The 16,009-nt window shown below is 42.8% G+C and overlaps 1 protein-coding gene across 4 annotated transcripts in view; it reads right to left on the reverse strand.

Moving 5' to 3' along the window:
* The window catches only part of NGEF (neuronal guanine nucleotide exchange factor), a 40,078-nt gene that overhangs the window by 7,604 nt on the left and 16,465 nt on the right, over nt 1-16,009 (reverse strand). For all 4 annotated transcript variants that reach the window (XM_041467528.1, XM_041467529.1, XM_041467530.1 and 1 more), the window contains 7 exons: nt 11,494-11,768; nt 6,960-7,120; nt 6,667-6,819; nt 4,561-4,690; nt 3,759-3,833; nt 1,748-1,837; nt 68-231 (listed from right to left, as the gene is read on the reverse strand). In XM_041467528.1, the coding sequence (XP_041323462.1) occupies nt 68-231; nt 1,748-1,837; nt 3,759-3,833; nt 4,561-4,690; nt 6,667-6,819; nt 6,960-7,120; nt 11,494-11,768 (1,048 nt within the window). The remainder of the gene's footprint in view (nt 1-67; nt 232-1,747; nt 1,838-3,758; nt 3,834-4,560; nt 4,691-6,666; nt 6,820-6,959; nt 7,121-11,493; nt 11,769-16,009) is intronic.

Below are 16,009 nucleotides of genomic sequence, written 5' to 3' on the forward strand. Positions count from 1 at the left end.
GGTTGGATAAACCTGGGGCAAAAGAACTAATGAAGTATCCTGTGTACTACCTGAATTTTGCACTCACCCTGGAATTTGCCGGCAAATCACCAGCAGATCATTGAAAAGGAACAGATAGATTTCTCTGAAGAGTTTCTTGGTGCGAAGTGTTCGTGATGTCTTTGGACCATTCATTTGCTGCAGTTCCCCCTGCTTCAGCAGCCAGCGGGAGTGAGAGATGATGGGTACAGACTAGAAGGGAGGAAAAGATAGCAAAGTTTAGGGAAGTAGCAAAACTCCATGGATTCAAGTGGTTATGATGTTGAAAGCACCAAGAGATGCAAAAGGAAGGGTGGTGAGCTCCCATCACTACAACTTGCACTGCAGAGGCTGAAGCAGAGCTGCAAGAGAGGGCAGTGTGCTCTGCCATCCACACAGCCCAGCACAGCGTGACAGAAGTTGGACAGGGGTACAGCAGGAGCCCGAGGATGGACAGATATTTAAGGATGGCAACGCTAGAGTGCCAAGTGCTGGAATGAAACAACAGCCTATGCCCTGATCTCTCTCTGACACATCCTGTCATCTGGGCTGAACTTTCCTAATCAGTAAGACTGACTTTTAAAACCACCGATTTGGCCTTTTGACTAAAAAAAAACAAGGTTAAACAGGTTTCCTCTGGCTGGGTCTGTCCCTGTCAGGAGGAGATGCTGTCCACACACCTACCACAGCATTTCTGCTGGAGTTTCAACACATATCATGCTAAAACCAAGAAGCCCAGAACAAAGCACATCTTGTACTAGAAGAATACTACATTACCAAATGACTGAAATATTGAAAAATACCTGTGTAACTGTCACTCTTTCTACCTTTGCTCCCAGTGCTCATCACATGCAGAGTGGCACAATTTTTTCTTTTCAACTCTCCTTGCACTATTCTCCCCAGAAGAGCCCTACCCGTGCCAGTTCCCAAGGCAGATCTGCTCCAGAGATTAATCAGCTCCTGCCTGTCATTATGGCCTCAGCTTTACAAGAGGTGGAGGCAACTGTGTGGCTTCCCTAATCTTCTACTGTCCTGAGGACTGTGGTCTAGCCCTGACACACTGGTAAAGTGCTCTATAAATTTTTTTTTGTTTTGGTTGTTCACGTACATAAAAAGATTGCTTGGAAGTTAAATATGATCCTTACAGTTTGTGAAGCAGACAGACCTCAGAAGCATCTCTATAGCATTCAAGAAAAGAACTGACAACTTTATACTCAGCACAGGAATTTCATGGTATGTATCAACTGAGATCTAATCAGACATCCCTAAACATTGATTAGCAATTCCCTCAGTGGAGCTGAAACAGATCAGTAGCAGGTATTTAGAGACTGTACACAATGCATAAGTACAGGAAATAATTAAAATGGTGGGACAGTCTTTGTTTGGGTATTTTTCAGTTTTTGAATGTTTTCTTTTGTAGCTTTCATCTACCTTTAACACATTTCGTATGTAAAATAATAGCTGAAAGCTGACCTGCATTTTGAAGAGAGGTAAGAGCCAGACCTGAGTGCTGGAGCAGGAGCACAGTGCACAGCAGAGGTGATGCCAACGTGTCCCTCCTGTGTACATGACACCACACTGGCCTTGGTGCTGCCCAGCCTCTGCAGCGGGTGTGCACTGAGCACACACAGAGGTGCTGTGCCTGCAGCAGCCCCTTTGGAGGGGACCCTTTGGAGGCTGTTTGCAAAGTGCAGACAGTGAACCAAAACTGTTCAGCCTGTGCTTATACCTTGATCTTGAATTCTAGTTTCTTCTGGATGCTGATCATCTGCTCTGTTCGGCTCATCTTCCGGACACCTTCATTACATGCTTTCACCACCTGGGAAAAGAGAGCACAAAGGTTTGTCTCTGCTGGCCTTAAGCAGGTAAGTGATGATGGACAGCATGAAAAGGCCTGACCACAATCAGGTAAGTGCCCTGCTGTAACAGGAATTGACGAAGCCAAGCTCTTTTATCAGCACTGTGGGTGATGAAAAAGAGAAGGGGAAAAAAACTCCCAAAACCTGAACAACCAAAAAGCTCCCAAACACCCAGAAGGTGTTAAGGGTGGAAACTGACTGTCAGAGGACATATTAGGCAGCTACATTCAGTTACTGAACCAGACGGTATAAAACAGTGCTTCTGGTTGCACAGCAAAATGAACAGCTTGTTTTTCAGAATCTGACACATCATATATCTCATTTTCCCTGTTCCCAGAACTTGAAATGAGGTACATTTGCAGTATCATCTTCAAGGAGAGAATGAAGCCAAACATCATCTTTTCAAAAATGCAAATGCTGTAGTTCTGCCAAGCAGCACTAGATGCCAGGGCTACGAAATGTCCTAGGGAAAGAGACATTCATCATACAGAGCCCAGCTGTGTTCGGAGTACAAACTTTTAACTGAAAAACCACAACCAACGTGCAAGCACTACGCTGTTACAGGGACCTTAACCTAGATGCCACTGCCTGTTTCATAAGGAGCAACTCTCTTGAGAACTGGCAAGGTAGAAAAATTACATTGGAGAACAAGTTCCACTTTGTGCTCTGTTTCTGCTACTCAAAATCTAACGGAATATCAGTAACTGAAACTGTGATCATCTCTTGCCTCTCAGAAGGAGAGAAAATAAACTTACAGAAAAAGTAAGCATCAGATGGTCTCCGTTGTGATGCCTGTACCTAGCTGGATATTAGGTATCTCAGCTTAAACACTTACAGGTAAGTGTTTAACCATGTAAAAGAATTAATAAACTGATCATGTGAGTCACTGATAACTGAACACAAACCCAGCATTTTTCCATCAGCAGCTGTAGTCATCTGCATGCTACAGGAACAGTCTTCCTTAGCCTACTGACTAATGGAAAAATAATTGGCTACCAGATGTGTCAAAAGGGATTCTGCAAATACTAACTCAATGCAGAACATCCTTCATTGATAAAGTCCCTGTCTTTATCCCTAGTGATCTCCAAGCACACACTTTGTATACTGGTTCAGGGCAAATCCAAGAGCCTGTTCTCTTCTAATGTTTCAGTCAGAGACTGCAGGCCCATCCTCAGGCTGATGTTCTAGCACAGTTTTCGACTTCAAATACTTGTGTTGAGCCACAAGAGTCAGGAGATGTTCCAAGCTTCTGATGGAGAAGGGTTGAAACATTGTCCCATGTAGCTGCTAGCTATGTCTAGACCATTCAGATATGGCATCATCCTGTCAAACCGTATCAGGAACAGCCCTGATGGGAAATCTCCCACTGCCTTCCTGGGGTTTGGTACACATCAGTAACTGAACACCACACCTACCTACCAGCTTCAGGGAAGGGGGCTAAAAGCTGGCTTGTGTACTTCATTAGGAAGCTGTTATTCTAGGTCAGAAGAAAAAGTGTGCTGTGTCAGAGAAACCTGACAGTTGTACTCTGCACCTAATCACACCTCTCAGTCAGATCCATCACCTTCAGGTGTCTGCAAAAACCATTTTGTGTTCTTGGAGACTCTAAAGGAAAACATTCTCTGCCCTTTCCTATGGCAGAAACATACATCTATTGTTAGCAAGGGATTCGCTGTCACTGACCACTAAGTGCAAGTAGACTAGTCCATCTTTCAGACTTTACGAAAAAAACGCCTCTTGAAACACAGTGACAGAATTCAAAGAAACCACTCCCAAACAGAATGTAGTCTGCAGGTGATTTTTTCAGGGGGATGTGTGTGTGTGTGAAATGAGCATGGTGGCTTAATCTTAATGGCCTTCCACTAACTTATTCAAACTTACTGTTTCCAGTTCTTTATGTGCATCCAGGGCAGTGGATTCCCTGTCAGATTTCTCTTCCACTTTCTTCAAAATATTCTGCAGGGGAGAAAAGGCTGTGTTAATTCTGATCCCAACATAGGAGCACAGAAAGGTCTTTGCTAGCCTACAAATTACTTCTGGCCATCAGCCTAATCACAGCAAAGGTGACACAGTACAGTGATTCTCACCTCTTAGATCCTCTCTCTCGTTAAAACCTCTTCCCATTTGACCTTATATCTAAGAGAAATATAACAGGTAGATTCTTATTTTATAAAAATAAATTAATAAATAATTAGAGCTGGCACTACCAGACACTGTTATTGGTAATCCCAGTGGGATAAGACCACTTGGGACTGCGCTGTTTCCTAGAAGCATATTCTCCAGCAGTGTTTAGATAAGGTGGCAAAGCACTGGCTGACTGGTCCAAGCCATCATGGTGTAGCATCCCTATGTCATCCAGCTGCTCTGCATGTGTGTCTCACCATCCTAACTGTCAGGCAGCTGGATTAATGGACTGTTGCTACCCCTTCTGGCAGCTCGACAAAGCTCCTCCTCAACTCTTTCGCTCAGTAAAAGCTATCTGGCAAATTCAACACTAATTTGGGGATGGACTCTGAGGGACTGAAATCCTTTTTCTATAGTTGTGGTGAATGTCTGACTCTGTCAAAAGGCTTCATCCAGTTCTAGAGTCGATTGTGGCTGTATCCATTCACAACTGCTGGAAAGGAAAATTCCAGGAGTGATCCAGAAGTCCTTTGTGAGAGAGAGAAGAGCAAAACTCTACCTGCACCAGCAACTTGAGTCGAGTGATTCTTTGAAATGGCAGAATCAGGAAGGAAGAAAAGGACAGGCCTTTGCACTTGGGATCCAGCTCCAGCTGTGAGATCACTTCCCGAAAGGCAGGTTTGTCCTGGCTGAGAGGAGAGATAGAGAGGCTGAGAACGTTGAGTGCTACCCTGCCTGGGACTCTGGCATATGGCTGGTGACCCAAAAGCAGCTTGGTCCCAGAGACAGCATCTGCCTGGTCTCTCCCAATAGGAGAGAAGAGGGAAGGAGGGGACTGAATGCCTCTGAGTGTATTTTAGTTTAAATCTAAAACTATTTATAGTGCTGGGGGAGGGAAAAAATAGACTTCTAATGTACAAGCCACGGCAGTGTTCACATGTGTTCATATCTAGCTCAGCAGCATACACTGAGTGTGTAGGTGTATGTGAATGGGATATGTGTCCAAGTAAATGAGTCAGAGGCATAATTATATGTTTTTACACAGTTGGAACTCTGTGATAAGGTGAAATTCACACAGTCATAAGAACAAGACAAGCCACAAAGTAGCTCAAGCTTCAGTATTCCTTGCTGTTTAGCTAGAGGATGGAAATCATTATCTGGCCTGAGAAGGGCAGGGGCCATGCCTGGGCCTTCCCTGACGATGTTTGCAGGAGATGAGGGCACAGCTGGACCACAGACACAGCTGTGCAGAGCAGAGCAGTCCCGGCTGCCACAGCAGACAAAGCTTCCAGGCTGCCACAGACTGAGTGAACCTGAGCAAGGCTTGTGCTGCTGGAGTCCTGGCTAGTCCTGGAAACAGCATGGATGCAAAGAGGTTGCTAACTGTGCAAAACCTGTCTGCACCATGTGTTCTTACAACATTTGAAAGAAGCCATTGGCAGCGTTCCTCCTTGCTGCAGCAGGTACCTGTCTGACAGTGTGACTCACAGCAGAATGGAACTGCATGTGTCCAAGGAACAGTCAAATGGGGGAAACTGACACACCCCAGGCTTTGAGTTCAGCCAAGTGTTGCAAAATTCCTGTGCTAGCTGGGAGCCTGGGGAAGGGAGTCAGTTCTTTTCAACTGTGCCTTATGTATTCCTGCAGACAAAAATGCTGCCCTCTGAATTCACATTTAGGAATACCTCATCTCCAACAGGTCCCTTTCAAGCTCAAGTAACCCAGCCTATTGCTGCTTTGCTTCTAAGTGTTTAGATAATGGCTGTAAGCGAATTCTTTCTGCAGCAGTATTGCTCACTTCTGACTGAAGGAAACCCTGTGGTACCCTCTTTGTGGAGAGAACAGCAGGCCAAGGTCAATATTTTTTTTAAAATATTTTTTTCCTCAAAAGTTAGAGAGAAGAGAAATTAAAGGAATAAACATTGTTACACTTGCCTGAACCAGCTGATGCTATAGGAGAAAATACACTGCAGCATGTGCAGTGGGCTGTCCTGAAAGAATCCAGGACATTGTAACTAGAGAAAAATTGATTCTCCTCCTCTCAAAGACAAGCTTGTAGGGCACTCGTTTTGAGCTTGTATCAGAGGATTCCTACTGGACCAAAAGACTTATTACACTTGAAAAATACTACAACAATATGTTGGATTATATCTTCAGGCCTAGATCTGTGTGTATAACAGTAGAATGCAGAGAAAATAGCTTTGCTAAAACTTTTTTTTATTCTTTTAAGAATATCCTGTTGTTCTGAAAAAGAATAGTTATGAAATCGGGAAAAGTCAATGCCTTGCTGAGGTTGGGAAAAGCAGTGGTTGTTCTTCTCATCAGAGGTCTGTATTATATTCTTGGCTTTCCATCTCTTGCCTCTACTTGCAGGTTAAAAATACGTGCACTACACAAGCATGTACAAGACCCTGCATGCACCATAAATATTTCTTGCAGTTGAGAAATGCTGGCTTTTAATTTACTTGCCATGTTACCTGCACCAACCAATCCTTACTATAAAGCCTTTAACTGAGTTTTCTTTTTACAGATGCAATGAGAAATCATGAAGTGGAAAACCCCATTTCTGTGCTATCTAGCCCTTTCTCATAAATACCAAAATAACAGCTAAATCTGTGGCCTGTACAGTTTTGCAAAATGTGCAACAACAAGCGGTGCAACTCACAGAAGCTGCTTGTAGGTTCTCTCCTGGTAGGTCTGGTTGGAGACATAGGTGATGTACACAGAGAAGTGATTAACTGTGTGCTGGTAGACAATATCACACACGTCCGAGATCACAATGTTCTCTTCCACTCGCTGCTCAAGGTCCAACAGGAAGCTAAATGAAAAAGTCAGCACCCATATTAATTGTGACCTATCTGTTCCAGGCAATTCCCAGGAGAAGTCAGTTCCTCCATCCCTCTACAGCTGCAGCTACCTAAAGCTGCTGCTTTCAGTGCCATTCAGCAGCCAACTTACCGCTCGCTGACAGCCATGACATCCAGCACATTGGAGAAGAGGATGTGTGCCTCAGACTGGTGTAAGATCTTTTTCAGACGTTCATTCTCCATGAAGTGAGACACCAGCAGATTCAGACTCTTGTAATATGATGCTTCGGAAGTAACCAGCTCAAACATGGCCTGGAGGAAAATCCCAAAGAAGGAAGTCAGCATATACTTTCTACTTCTACAGAGAGGCACACTGGGCATTAATGAGAACATCTGTGCTGCACAGCCACGGACCCTGCACCCACCCTGCAGGCCCGGGCTGCAGGGAGTGGTAAGCCCACAATGCATTTGCCACACGTTACAGGAGACAGTGAGTTAGTTGGGGAAGTCTTCCTCTCACAACCATCACCCCTGACCTAGAGGAAATCCAGCTGTTACTGTCCAAGTGAGACTCCCTGGTCAGCCCTGGCCGTACACTTTTCTGCCCCAATTCACAACAGAACAGGACAAGATACAGTAGTGCCTAAGTACTACCAGAAATCATAAATAATCTCCAACTTTCAGCCTTTGCTTATCCTGCTAGAAGAGAAAACCCTGGAGCAAAGCCTGGCTTCCTTAGGCCAAGGATGTGGTCCGTGGAAGTGGAAAGGCAAATTGATGGATTCGTTCAGAGATAAAAATCAGTGTAATGAGATGTAGATATAAAGTCTTCTACCTACTGCAAGTGCTGCAGGGACATTCCACTATTACCACTCAGAGATCCCTTACTCTCTGGGGGAGTATATGTTGTCTGTTAAGAGGTAGATACAAAAGGTGTTTATTTACACAACTACTGAATCCATTAGTTGAAATAAGATTAACTGAAGATTCTCACAGAGATTCAACAATGAAAAGTAGTTAGATCCTTCAGGCATCTCTTGATGAAGAGGTACCTTGGTTCCTTGTCCTGGGGCCCATGGCCCATGCTGCCATTACTAAGAGAGGCAGTTGGTAGTTCAGTGAAAGTTTTGCTCCCTTGAATCTAAAGCTGCTTCAATGCTCCCCTTGTTCCCACAGCTCCTCTGTTGCACCCTGCTGAGGGGGGAGCTGGCCAGGCAGTGCCAGTGTCAGTCCCTGAGCTCTGCTGGTTCTCAGCAGCTGCTGGGGCGCAGCTAAAGTCGAGGAGGTCATATGGAGCCACAGGTACACATGCAGTGGTTCTTGTGATGTGTCCATAGAGAAATTTACTCTGAATTAGCTGGGGGTCTGTCTTGTGGCTTGGTTGTTGTCTGTTTTTTCTCTTTAAAGAAATCATTTGGAATTTTCCACTGATCAGTTTTTGGCCTTTTCCTGGAAATATCACTGTGCATCACATAAGAATTTGAGGTAGAGACCTGGGTTGTGTCCCTGACACTGTGCTGCAGTCCAAGACCTGAGTGAATGGGTTCAGCAAAGAGGGACTGTCACTCAATCCGGAGCTGCTAAAATAGCAGTTAGTTGAAGTGACATTTCAGTTCTTTGCAGGGTTGGCAGCCTAGGAAATGTTCCCAGTGGGCACTTAAGTCCAACAAGTGGTTTCCTGCACCAGAGGAGGAGATTGTGCCTGCACAGCCCCCAGGAGGAAGACAGAGCAAAGGGTGTCTGTACAGATGAACTTAGTCAGTGACCATGAAACAGACAGTGTTTAAGAAATAAGAGGACACTGGAGTTTTTTTCAAGGCCAGATTCCTAATGAGAAAAGTGGAGGATTATCAGCTCCGCTTCTCCCAGAAGCTTTACCCAGGCACTGGGTGAACCTGTGAGAGAACCTCTCTCTTTCTGCATGACTGGCTTAGTCCTATATATAACTTTTATAGTTTTAACTGTACCTTTTTATTTGATAAATGAGAGAGGTGGAAATAGGCAAAGATATACAGGATGTGTTAGGATAGCCTGTCCCTTCCAGGTATCCTGGAGATTGATACCTCCAATTATTTTGCACTGCAGCTTTCCAGAAACTCCAAGTCAGGATTTTTTTCCAAGTTCTGACTGTAGAATATTTGTTTGCTGTTTGCAATAGTGGAGCGTGCCAGACCTTCAAGGGGAGGTCCAGAATGCAGGCCATACTAAAGAAATAATGAAATCCATAGTGAATCCATATCTGTCTTGTTTGTTCCAATGGGGACAATAAAAAAAAAATCACTTTCCATGACACTTTTCAAGCATCCACTACTCTTCCAGTCAAGTTTCTTGTTTTGATGCTTGAAAACCTTTTTGTTTTAAATTCTTGCACTGATAAGCTGCTCAGTAATTTTCCATCATTGCCACTACTGAACACCAGATTTCTCTTCTTGTTCTAGTTTCTTTCACTTTGAAGATTATTTCAGATAACCAACTTTCTGACTGTTTAAGCCCTACTCTGTAACAGCTACAGTGGTGTTCCCTTCCTCAGCTATGAAGCAGGGTGTTCATATTTCTTTCCATCTGTGTACCAGTATTTCTCCCTATGATCAAAATAATACTCTTGTTCCACCTTTCCTGGCTGAAGACATGCAACCTTTTCTAGTACCTGTGTTTACTACAGCTTTGAAGATAAAATGGGTCAGAAAATACAGTTTTGTCCTTAAGATGTTTACTCCAGAATTTCTGCTGTCCTGTACTTCAGGAAAACTTCTCCAATTCTCCTTTACGAAGCTGAACATTTTACATTTACTAAATTAAGCCCTCATGTACAGTTCACTCTCACAGTTCAGATCCAACATGAATAGAGTTCCAGAATTGCAAGAGCAAGTAGTGCTTGCTTATAGCAAGGCTGAATTCAACATAATCTCTTCAATAGCTTCAGAGACTTCTCTAGCGCTCCTTGTTTTCTGACCTTGATTCTCCTCACAAAGCAAATTCTCCACTCTATCTGTTCAATGTTCAGCCAATTTCACAGCTTTCTGGTTTGGAGCAATTTTATAATCTCTTACTGTGCTAATCCCAGGACAAGTAGGAAGAAAATTTCAGGTCTGATAAACTAACAGTGGAGAAGGCACAGCACTTCTTTATGACAGCTCTGTCCCATTCTGCAACTTTTTTATTTCTCTGGTTATTGTAACAGAAAGAAGAAAATTGACCACACTTAATATTGGGGTTTCGCAGCCCTGAGATATTTTTTCCCAAAAACACATACAGGTAACAAATGTAACTTAACAGAAATGACAAGTTTTGAAATCTATAATGCACACTTTTAAGCAAAATATTTCTGCATAATTCTTCATTTTGAAGCAAAAATAAAAATAAAAACCTGTAATTTTTCAGATGCCAGATTGTGTTTGTAATGCTGGCACTTGGAAGCATTTTTTGTGTTTTGCCAGGTAAACAGAACAAATCCAAATAACCAGTTCAGAAGAAGAACATGGAGAAACAACAAATAATTTAATTCACCTTCAGCTCTAACCCTGATACACTAACAGCCTGTGCTTGCTAGCCCAAACTACTGTATATAAACACCAGTCTTCTCCACTAAGAGTGTGAATAACACAGCCCTTGGGGTGCACAAGATGAACCTGTCCAGTGTGACAGTCAAGTTACAGCCCTAGCTGGGACTGGCACTGTGTGCACAAGGTGTTCATCAGTGTGGATTATGGAAGTCTAACTGAACTTAGGAGGGACTGCTTACACCCCGAGATGTTCTTCAGCACTTTGGGTACAATCCCATGAGCCAGGGCTAAGCAGATACACTGTCACACCCATCCCACCATCTCATCAGAAGCAATCCTGGTGCAGGAGTACAGTTGGACTTGTGGGATAGAGCCTTGGCGAGCCCACTCCTTGTACCACAGTGCAAACCGCACACTAAACAGGGTTTGCCCCCTCCACTGCTGGCTATAAATGCAGTGCTATGCAGTGACAAAGAACACTCACACTCCCCATGATACCCAAAATAGCAACCAGTTGTAAATTGTGGTGGAACTGATGTTGTCATCACTTGTGACAGCTACCCCCACCTACTCCTTTCAGTATAGTCCTGTAAGTCACAGTATGTGGCTCTAAAATAGTGATGTCACTGCACTGCATAGCTAAATGCAAATATACCTATCATTATTTTTTACTGTTTGCAATAGACTCGAAGTAACAACAATTAAATAGAAGGCTGTTTATCAATCTCTATCTCTTCTATTTCTCCTATGTCAACATATTCAAAACCTTACAGTTAATGGTTGAATTCTTCAAAGATTTCTAGTGGAAAGTTATGTGTCCTGATAGTTACTTTGGAAAAGGATTAATGTGCACTGGAACCAATGGCTCTTTTGTAAAAACCTCCTAAATATCAATCTTCCTTTGTAAATTGCTCCTAACACTGAATCAGAAAAGGGAAAAGAAGTTCCTTTTGCTACAGAAACATCCAGCGGTAGTAGCATGCAGAACAATGTCCGCAGTTTCACAATGAACAGTGAGTGGTGTGCTAACCAGTGCAACTCAGAAAGTACTCAACAGGGCAAGGCTTGTCTGTGACTGCTGTGAATTTTAAAGTTTTTAAATCTTGATAATTTGGCCTAATTCAATCTCCATTTTTAAAGCAGTAACACAGTTAAGAAATAGTCTTAATATTCCTCCATTACCTCCTGCAGCTTGATCTCATCGGGTTGGAGGATGCTGAGGACACCACTGCTCTGGACCTCAGGAAGATCCTGCCATAAGTTGAACCTGGAGTTGGAATTTCTCAGCAAATTAATTTGTGGTGGAGCTTTATTTTCAGTTGTACTTGTGGATTCTGCTTCAGATGGGGTTTCCTCACTGGGTGAAGTCTCCTCAGGGTATGTCTGTGAATCTTGCAATCGCCTGGTTTCAATCTCCTCACGCGTAGATTTATCTCGATATTCCTGGTACAAGAGCCCTAGGAAGGAACACAGCAGGTCTGAGAGGTTACAACTGAATGAGACAGTAGAAAAGTATTGTGGGAAAGGACAATTGCTTTGCTTTAGTTCACCTCAGCAGAGGTGAGAGATGTCCCTTCCATGCAGCGTGAAAAGCCTGTTATGGTATTCCTACTTCAGAACTGGAAAGTATAAATGGAAGGCCATTTCTAAGTCTAAAGTGTTGTTAAAAATCTGCTCTCACAAAACATTTAGTATCACAGTCAGATTAATCCATCATCACTCAGAAGACATAAAAGAACTGATCTTGTTAGGCTTTTAAATGTCTTTTAAAGCTTGATTTTCTCTGTTATATTACTATGTTACAAGTTATATAGGTTGATGTCTATGTTTAAGTGTGTGTCTGGAAAAGTAATACTACACACATTGAAATGACTTTAAAAGGAGCAATTTGATGGCCACAAAAAACCTTAATGAGGAAACACTGAGCTGCTGTTACTGGCATTGAACAGGTGAAGCTTTGGGACAACTAGCTACAGTTACTAGCTTTGTTTTGGTATGGACTTCATGGTTAGCCTTGGACATGTTGCTTAATATCCTGCTGTTTTCCTTCTTAGTTTCTATGATGCTTGAAGATACAAAATTAATATCCAAAAGGTACCTATTTGCTACAGCACTAAGGAACAGGCTCTGAGTTCACACTATGGGGGAGCACATCAATGACACCAGGTGTCTTCTAAGTTTCAGTTACTAACTTCAGGAGTAGACGAAACTGCACTGGATTTGCCTCCACTCCGATATCAACTGACAGCACGAAAAAGGTAGAAATGCTGAAGTTCACTGCCAATCTTTAGAACATCCTTTGTCTCTCTGAGGGCTTTCAAACTGTCCCATTTTTCTTTCTGAACCATCTGTAGGACCCAGAATTTTAATTGCTTGAATATAAAATGTAATTTAGAAGACATGTAAAGGCAGGAGAGCATGAGCACACTGAGTCATTTTCCTCCCTTAATGAAATTGAAGAAGCACCATTTACATTATCTCCCTTGGTTTATACTTGAATTGCAGTGTAACATGAATGAATAAAGGGAAAAGCCTTTGATGTTAAAAAAACCATGCTAAATAATTTATTTTGTCTGAATCATTAGGGGTTAAAATTTATCTGGTCACATGTATTCATGATATTTGATCTGAGATTCTCTGTGTAATAAGGTGAGAGACAATGGGATTAAAAGTTTGTCTAAGGCAGGCAGAAATGCAGATATTGCTGCCTATTAAATCTCTGGACCAGTTTCAATGAGGCTCTGTACCAGTCAGTGCTAAAACTATATAGGAAATAAGCTGGGGAAAGGCACAGGAATAAGCACAGCATTACTGCAGTCTGCGAGTGTGTCCTGTTATCTGTTCTTCCTGGAAAGATGTTCAACACCGGATTAAAATAGCAGAAAGGGTAGCTGTGCCTAGGAAACCATACAGTCTTCTGTTAGCTTCCTACACAGTACTGAGCAGAGGAGACTTCCCCTGAAGTTTTGCATGCTGCCGCCACTTATGTAATTTCTCTCTGCGTCAACTAGGTTTATATGGCTTTCCTAAGCATTTCAGGCTGTTTTTCACCATCAGGGAGGGTGCTGAGGATGTAGCAGGGTGGAAATGCTTCTTCAGGTATGTAGCAGAGAGTCTGCTAAATTGGAGCTGCTTTTGGTGGTACTGATCTGTACGGCCAGCCTGTGCTCGAGGGCTCTGGGTTGTTTTTGCCCCATAGAGAGCAGGACAAGCTGGGAAGCAACATCCTGCAGCAGCGTGGGCAGTGCTTGACTCAAGGGAAAACACGCTGGGAAACTAAAGCGTAATCTATTTTACTCAAATTGGAGATAACTATGCTCACAGTGTTTGACTGCAGGTATACAGCCATGTTGTGCTGCTGGCTCTGCCTCGCAAGTCAGAGGATGCTTTGTGTAAGGGGGGTTTAGGGTCCCTCGTGCAAATCTGAAGAACAGCCCGATTTAAAAGATCCCCAAGACTATTTGTCTCTTGCTTTTAAGGAAATAAGACAAAGACCCAGATAACGAAAGTTTGTTTTGTTTGCAGGTTCTCTGACTGACCAGGTAAGAGCTATGGAGCTGTCAGTGGCAGGCAAAGCAAATACAGGCATGGAAAGATCTGATTGATGGAAAGCATCCACCATCAGAATTCAGCAAGAGAGACTGGTTGAAGATCTACCAGCTCTAGAGAGGGAGAGAGGGAGAAAGCAGAAAGATGGCACAGAAGAAAGACAAAAGACAGGTAGAAGTGTAGGCAGAAGTGTTGGAAAAAATAAGGAGGGTGTGCTAGCAAGGATAAAAGATATCCCTGCTGTCTTGGTCCTAAGGGTCTATCCATATGTTGGTAAAGAGGTTACAATGGGTAGAAAAGTTATGTAGATGAGAGAGAGGGAGAGAAGCTATGCCAAGGCCTTGTCCAGATGGAACAAGAGATGATCAGAGAACAGGAGGGGTACAGATGCAAGGTCAAGGAACAAGGTTTTGACATGTTGAAAGGAGACAACAATACATGTAGGAACTTACTGAATGTGTAGAAAAAAAGCTGAGATCAATAGCTGAATGTGACTCAGATGATATAATTATTTAGTAAATGTTTACATTTAGTAAGTGAGCAAGTACAAAATGTCAGAGACCTGCATAAGCTCCCTTCATTGCTTAATGTCCCAACTGTCCCTACTGTGACCTGGCTAACTGTTAACCCTGTTTGGTGTTATCTGTTGACTTAAGTGTTTAAGACTGATCTTCATAATGCATGTTTACATAATTTTTATAGTACATAGCAGACATTTCCCTTTTTGTTTATTCCATTTAATTTTGCTGTCAGAGTTTCCCTTCCCAGCTCTCTTAAAACCTGGGAGGGGAATTGAAAAACTAGTTACTAATTGTGGAAATCCTTGCCTTAGAGAGTTAGCAGCACTCTCAAAGTAAACGTTATTGCATTGAAAGCTATGTAAAATCCCAGGAGGCCCAGAGAGGTTTTCTCTGAAATTCTCTGCTCCAGTTTCAGGCAAAGAGTCCACTAATGTCTCAAAAGCAGGAGGGAGGGAAGGAGTGAGCGAGTTCCAGCCATCTGATGTAACATCTCTGGTGGGGATAAACATAACACCTCAGATTGTCAAAACCCAGTCTCCTCCACAAAGGTGCAACAGACCTACTTGCAGTTACACTGATGTGTGCAGTTTTGCACAGCTTCCCTCTGATATACAGCACATAAAAATATATATGAATATAGCAATTGGGTTGCTCTGAACTCCTGCTGGTTTTAGTATTTTTATCTCACCTCTGAGGTGCACAGTCCCAGTAAACTGACAGTGTTTTGACACAGCTGCCTTGGTAGGTTAGTATCTACACAGCCAAAACCAGGTAACAGATCTGGCAACACTCATGCAAATTGCTCACCACTTTCCTCCAGGAGACTCCAAACTCAGCTGGTTTGTCTGACAGATGCTGGCAGGCTGCTGGTCTCACACCAGCCTCCTTCTCCAGCATTGTCCCAGAGGCATCAGGTGTACCAAGAATCAGCCTTGCATGCCACAGCCTGACACCAAACAGCAGAGACAGCCTAAGAAGCCTTCTCATTTCTGCCAGGGAGGTTTGCATTGCTGCTTGTGAGAGTTATATATTCGATTTTCCCATGCTAAGTGCTACATTCCTGCCCTCTAGATTCAAGTATGTTGATTCTATTTCCTGAAACTGAGCAGGAGTGTTTAAAAACAAAGCTTCTATATTCCCACCATAAAACCTGCGTCAGGGTGGGATTTATCTTTGCTGTTGATGAAATTACTCAGAGGAATGTCACAATTCTGATATGGGAAAGCAAGAAACAAGCTGTGGAGGTCCTCTCTCCATCCCACAAAAGATAAATGTAAAAAATAAAAGAAAATACCATAAGAGCAAATGCTTAACAGTCCTCTCCTCCACAGTCATCCAGATAACCTCAACTTTGCCTTTTTAGAGACCACAAAGGATAAAATACCTTGTTCTTGTGTTGAAATTGCTATGCCAGTGGCAATTACACTGAATAGATGCAGAACCTGGCGCATACAACTAATGTCCAACGGGATGGGTAAAAAAAATACTTTAGTCTTATGCCTTCTGGAATATGCACAATCATATTTTAGTAGAAGGTTTGGGATAGCCTTAATGATTAATTGCTTCGTAATGACAAGAATAATTGTTATTTATGAACAAAGTTAGGCTGTTCTGTGATAGCATTAATC

This window comes from Pyrgilauda ruficollis, unplaced genomic scaffold, assembly GCF_017590135.1.
Source record: "Pyrgilauda ruficollis isolate IOZ18807 unplaced genomic scaffold, ASM1759013v1 scaffold209, whole genome shotgun sequence".
NCBI lineage: Eukaryota > Metazoa > Chordata > Aves > Passeriformes > Passeridae > Pyrgilauda > Pyrgilauda ruficollis.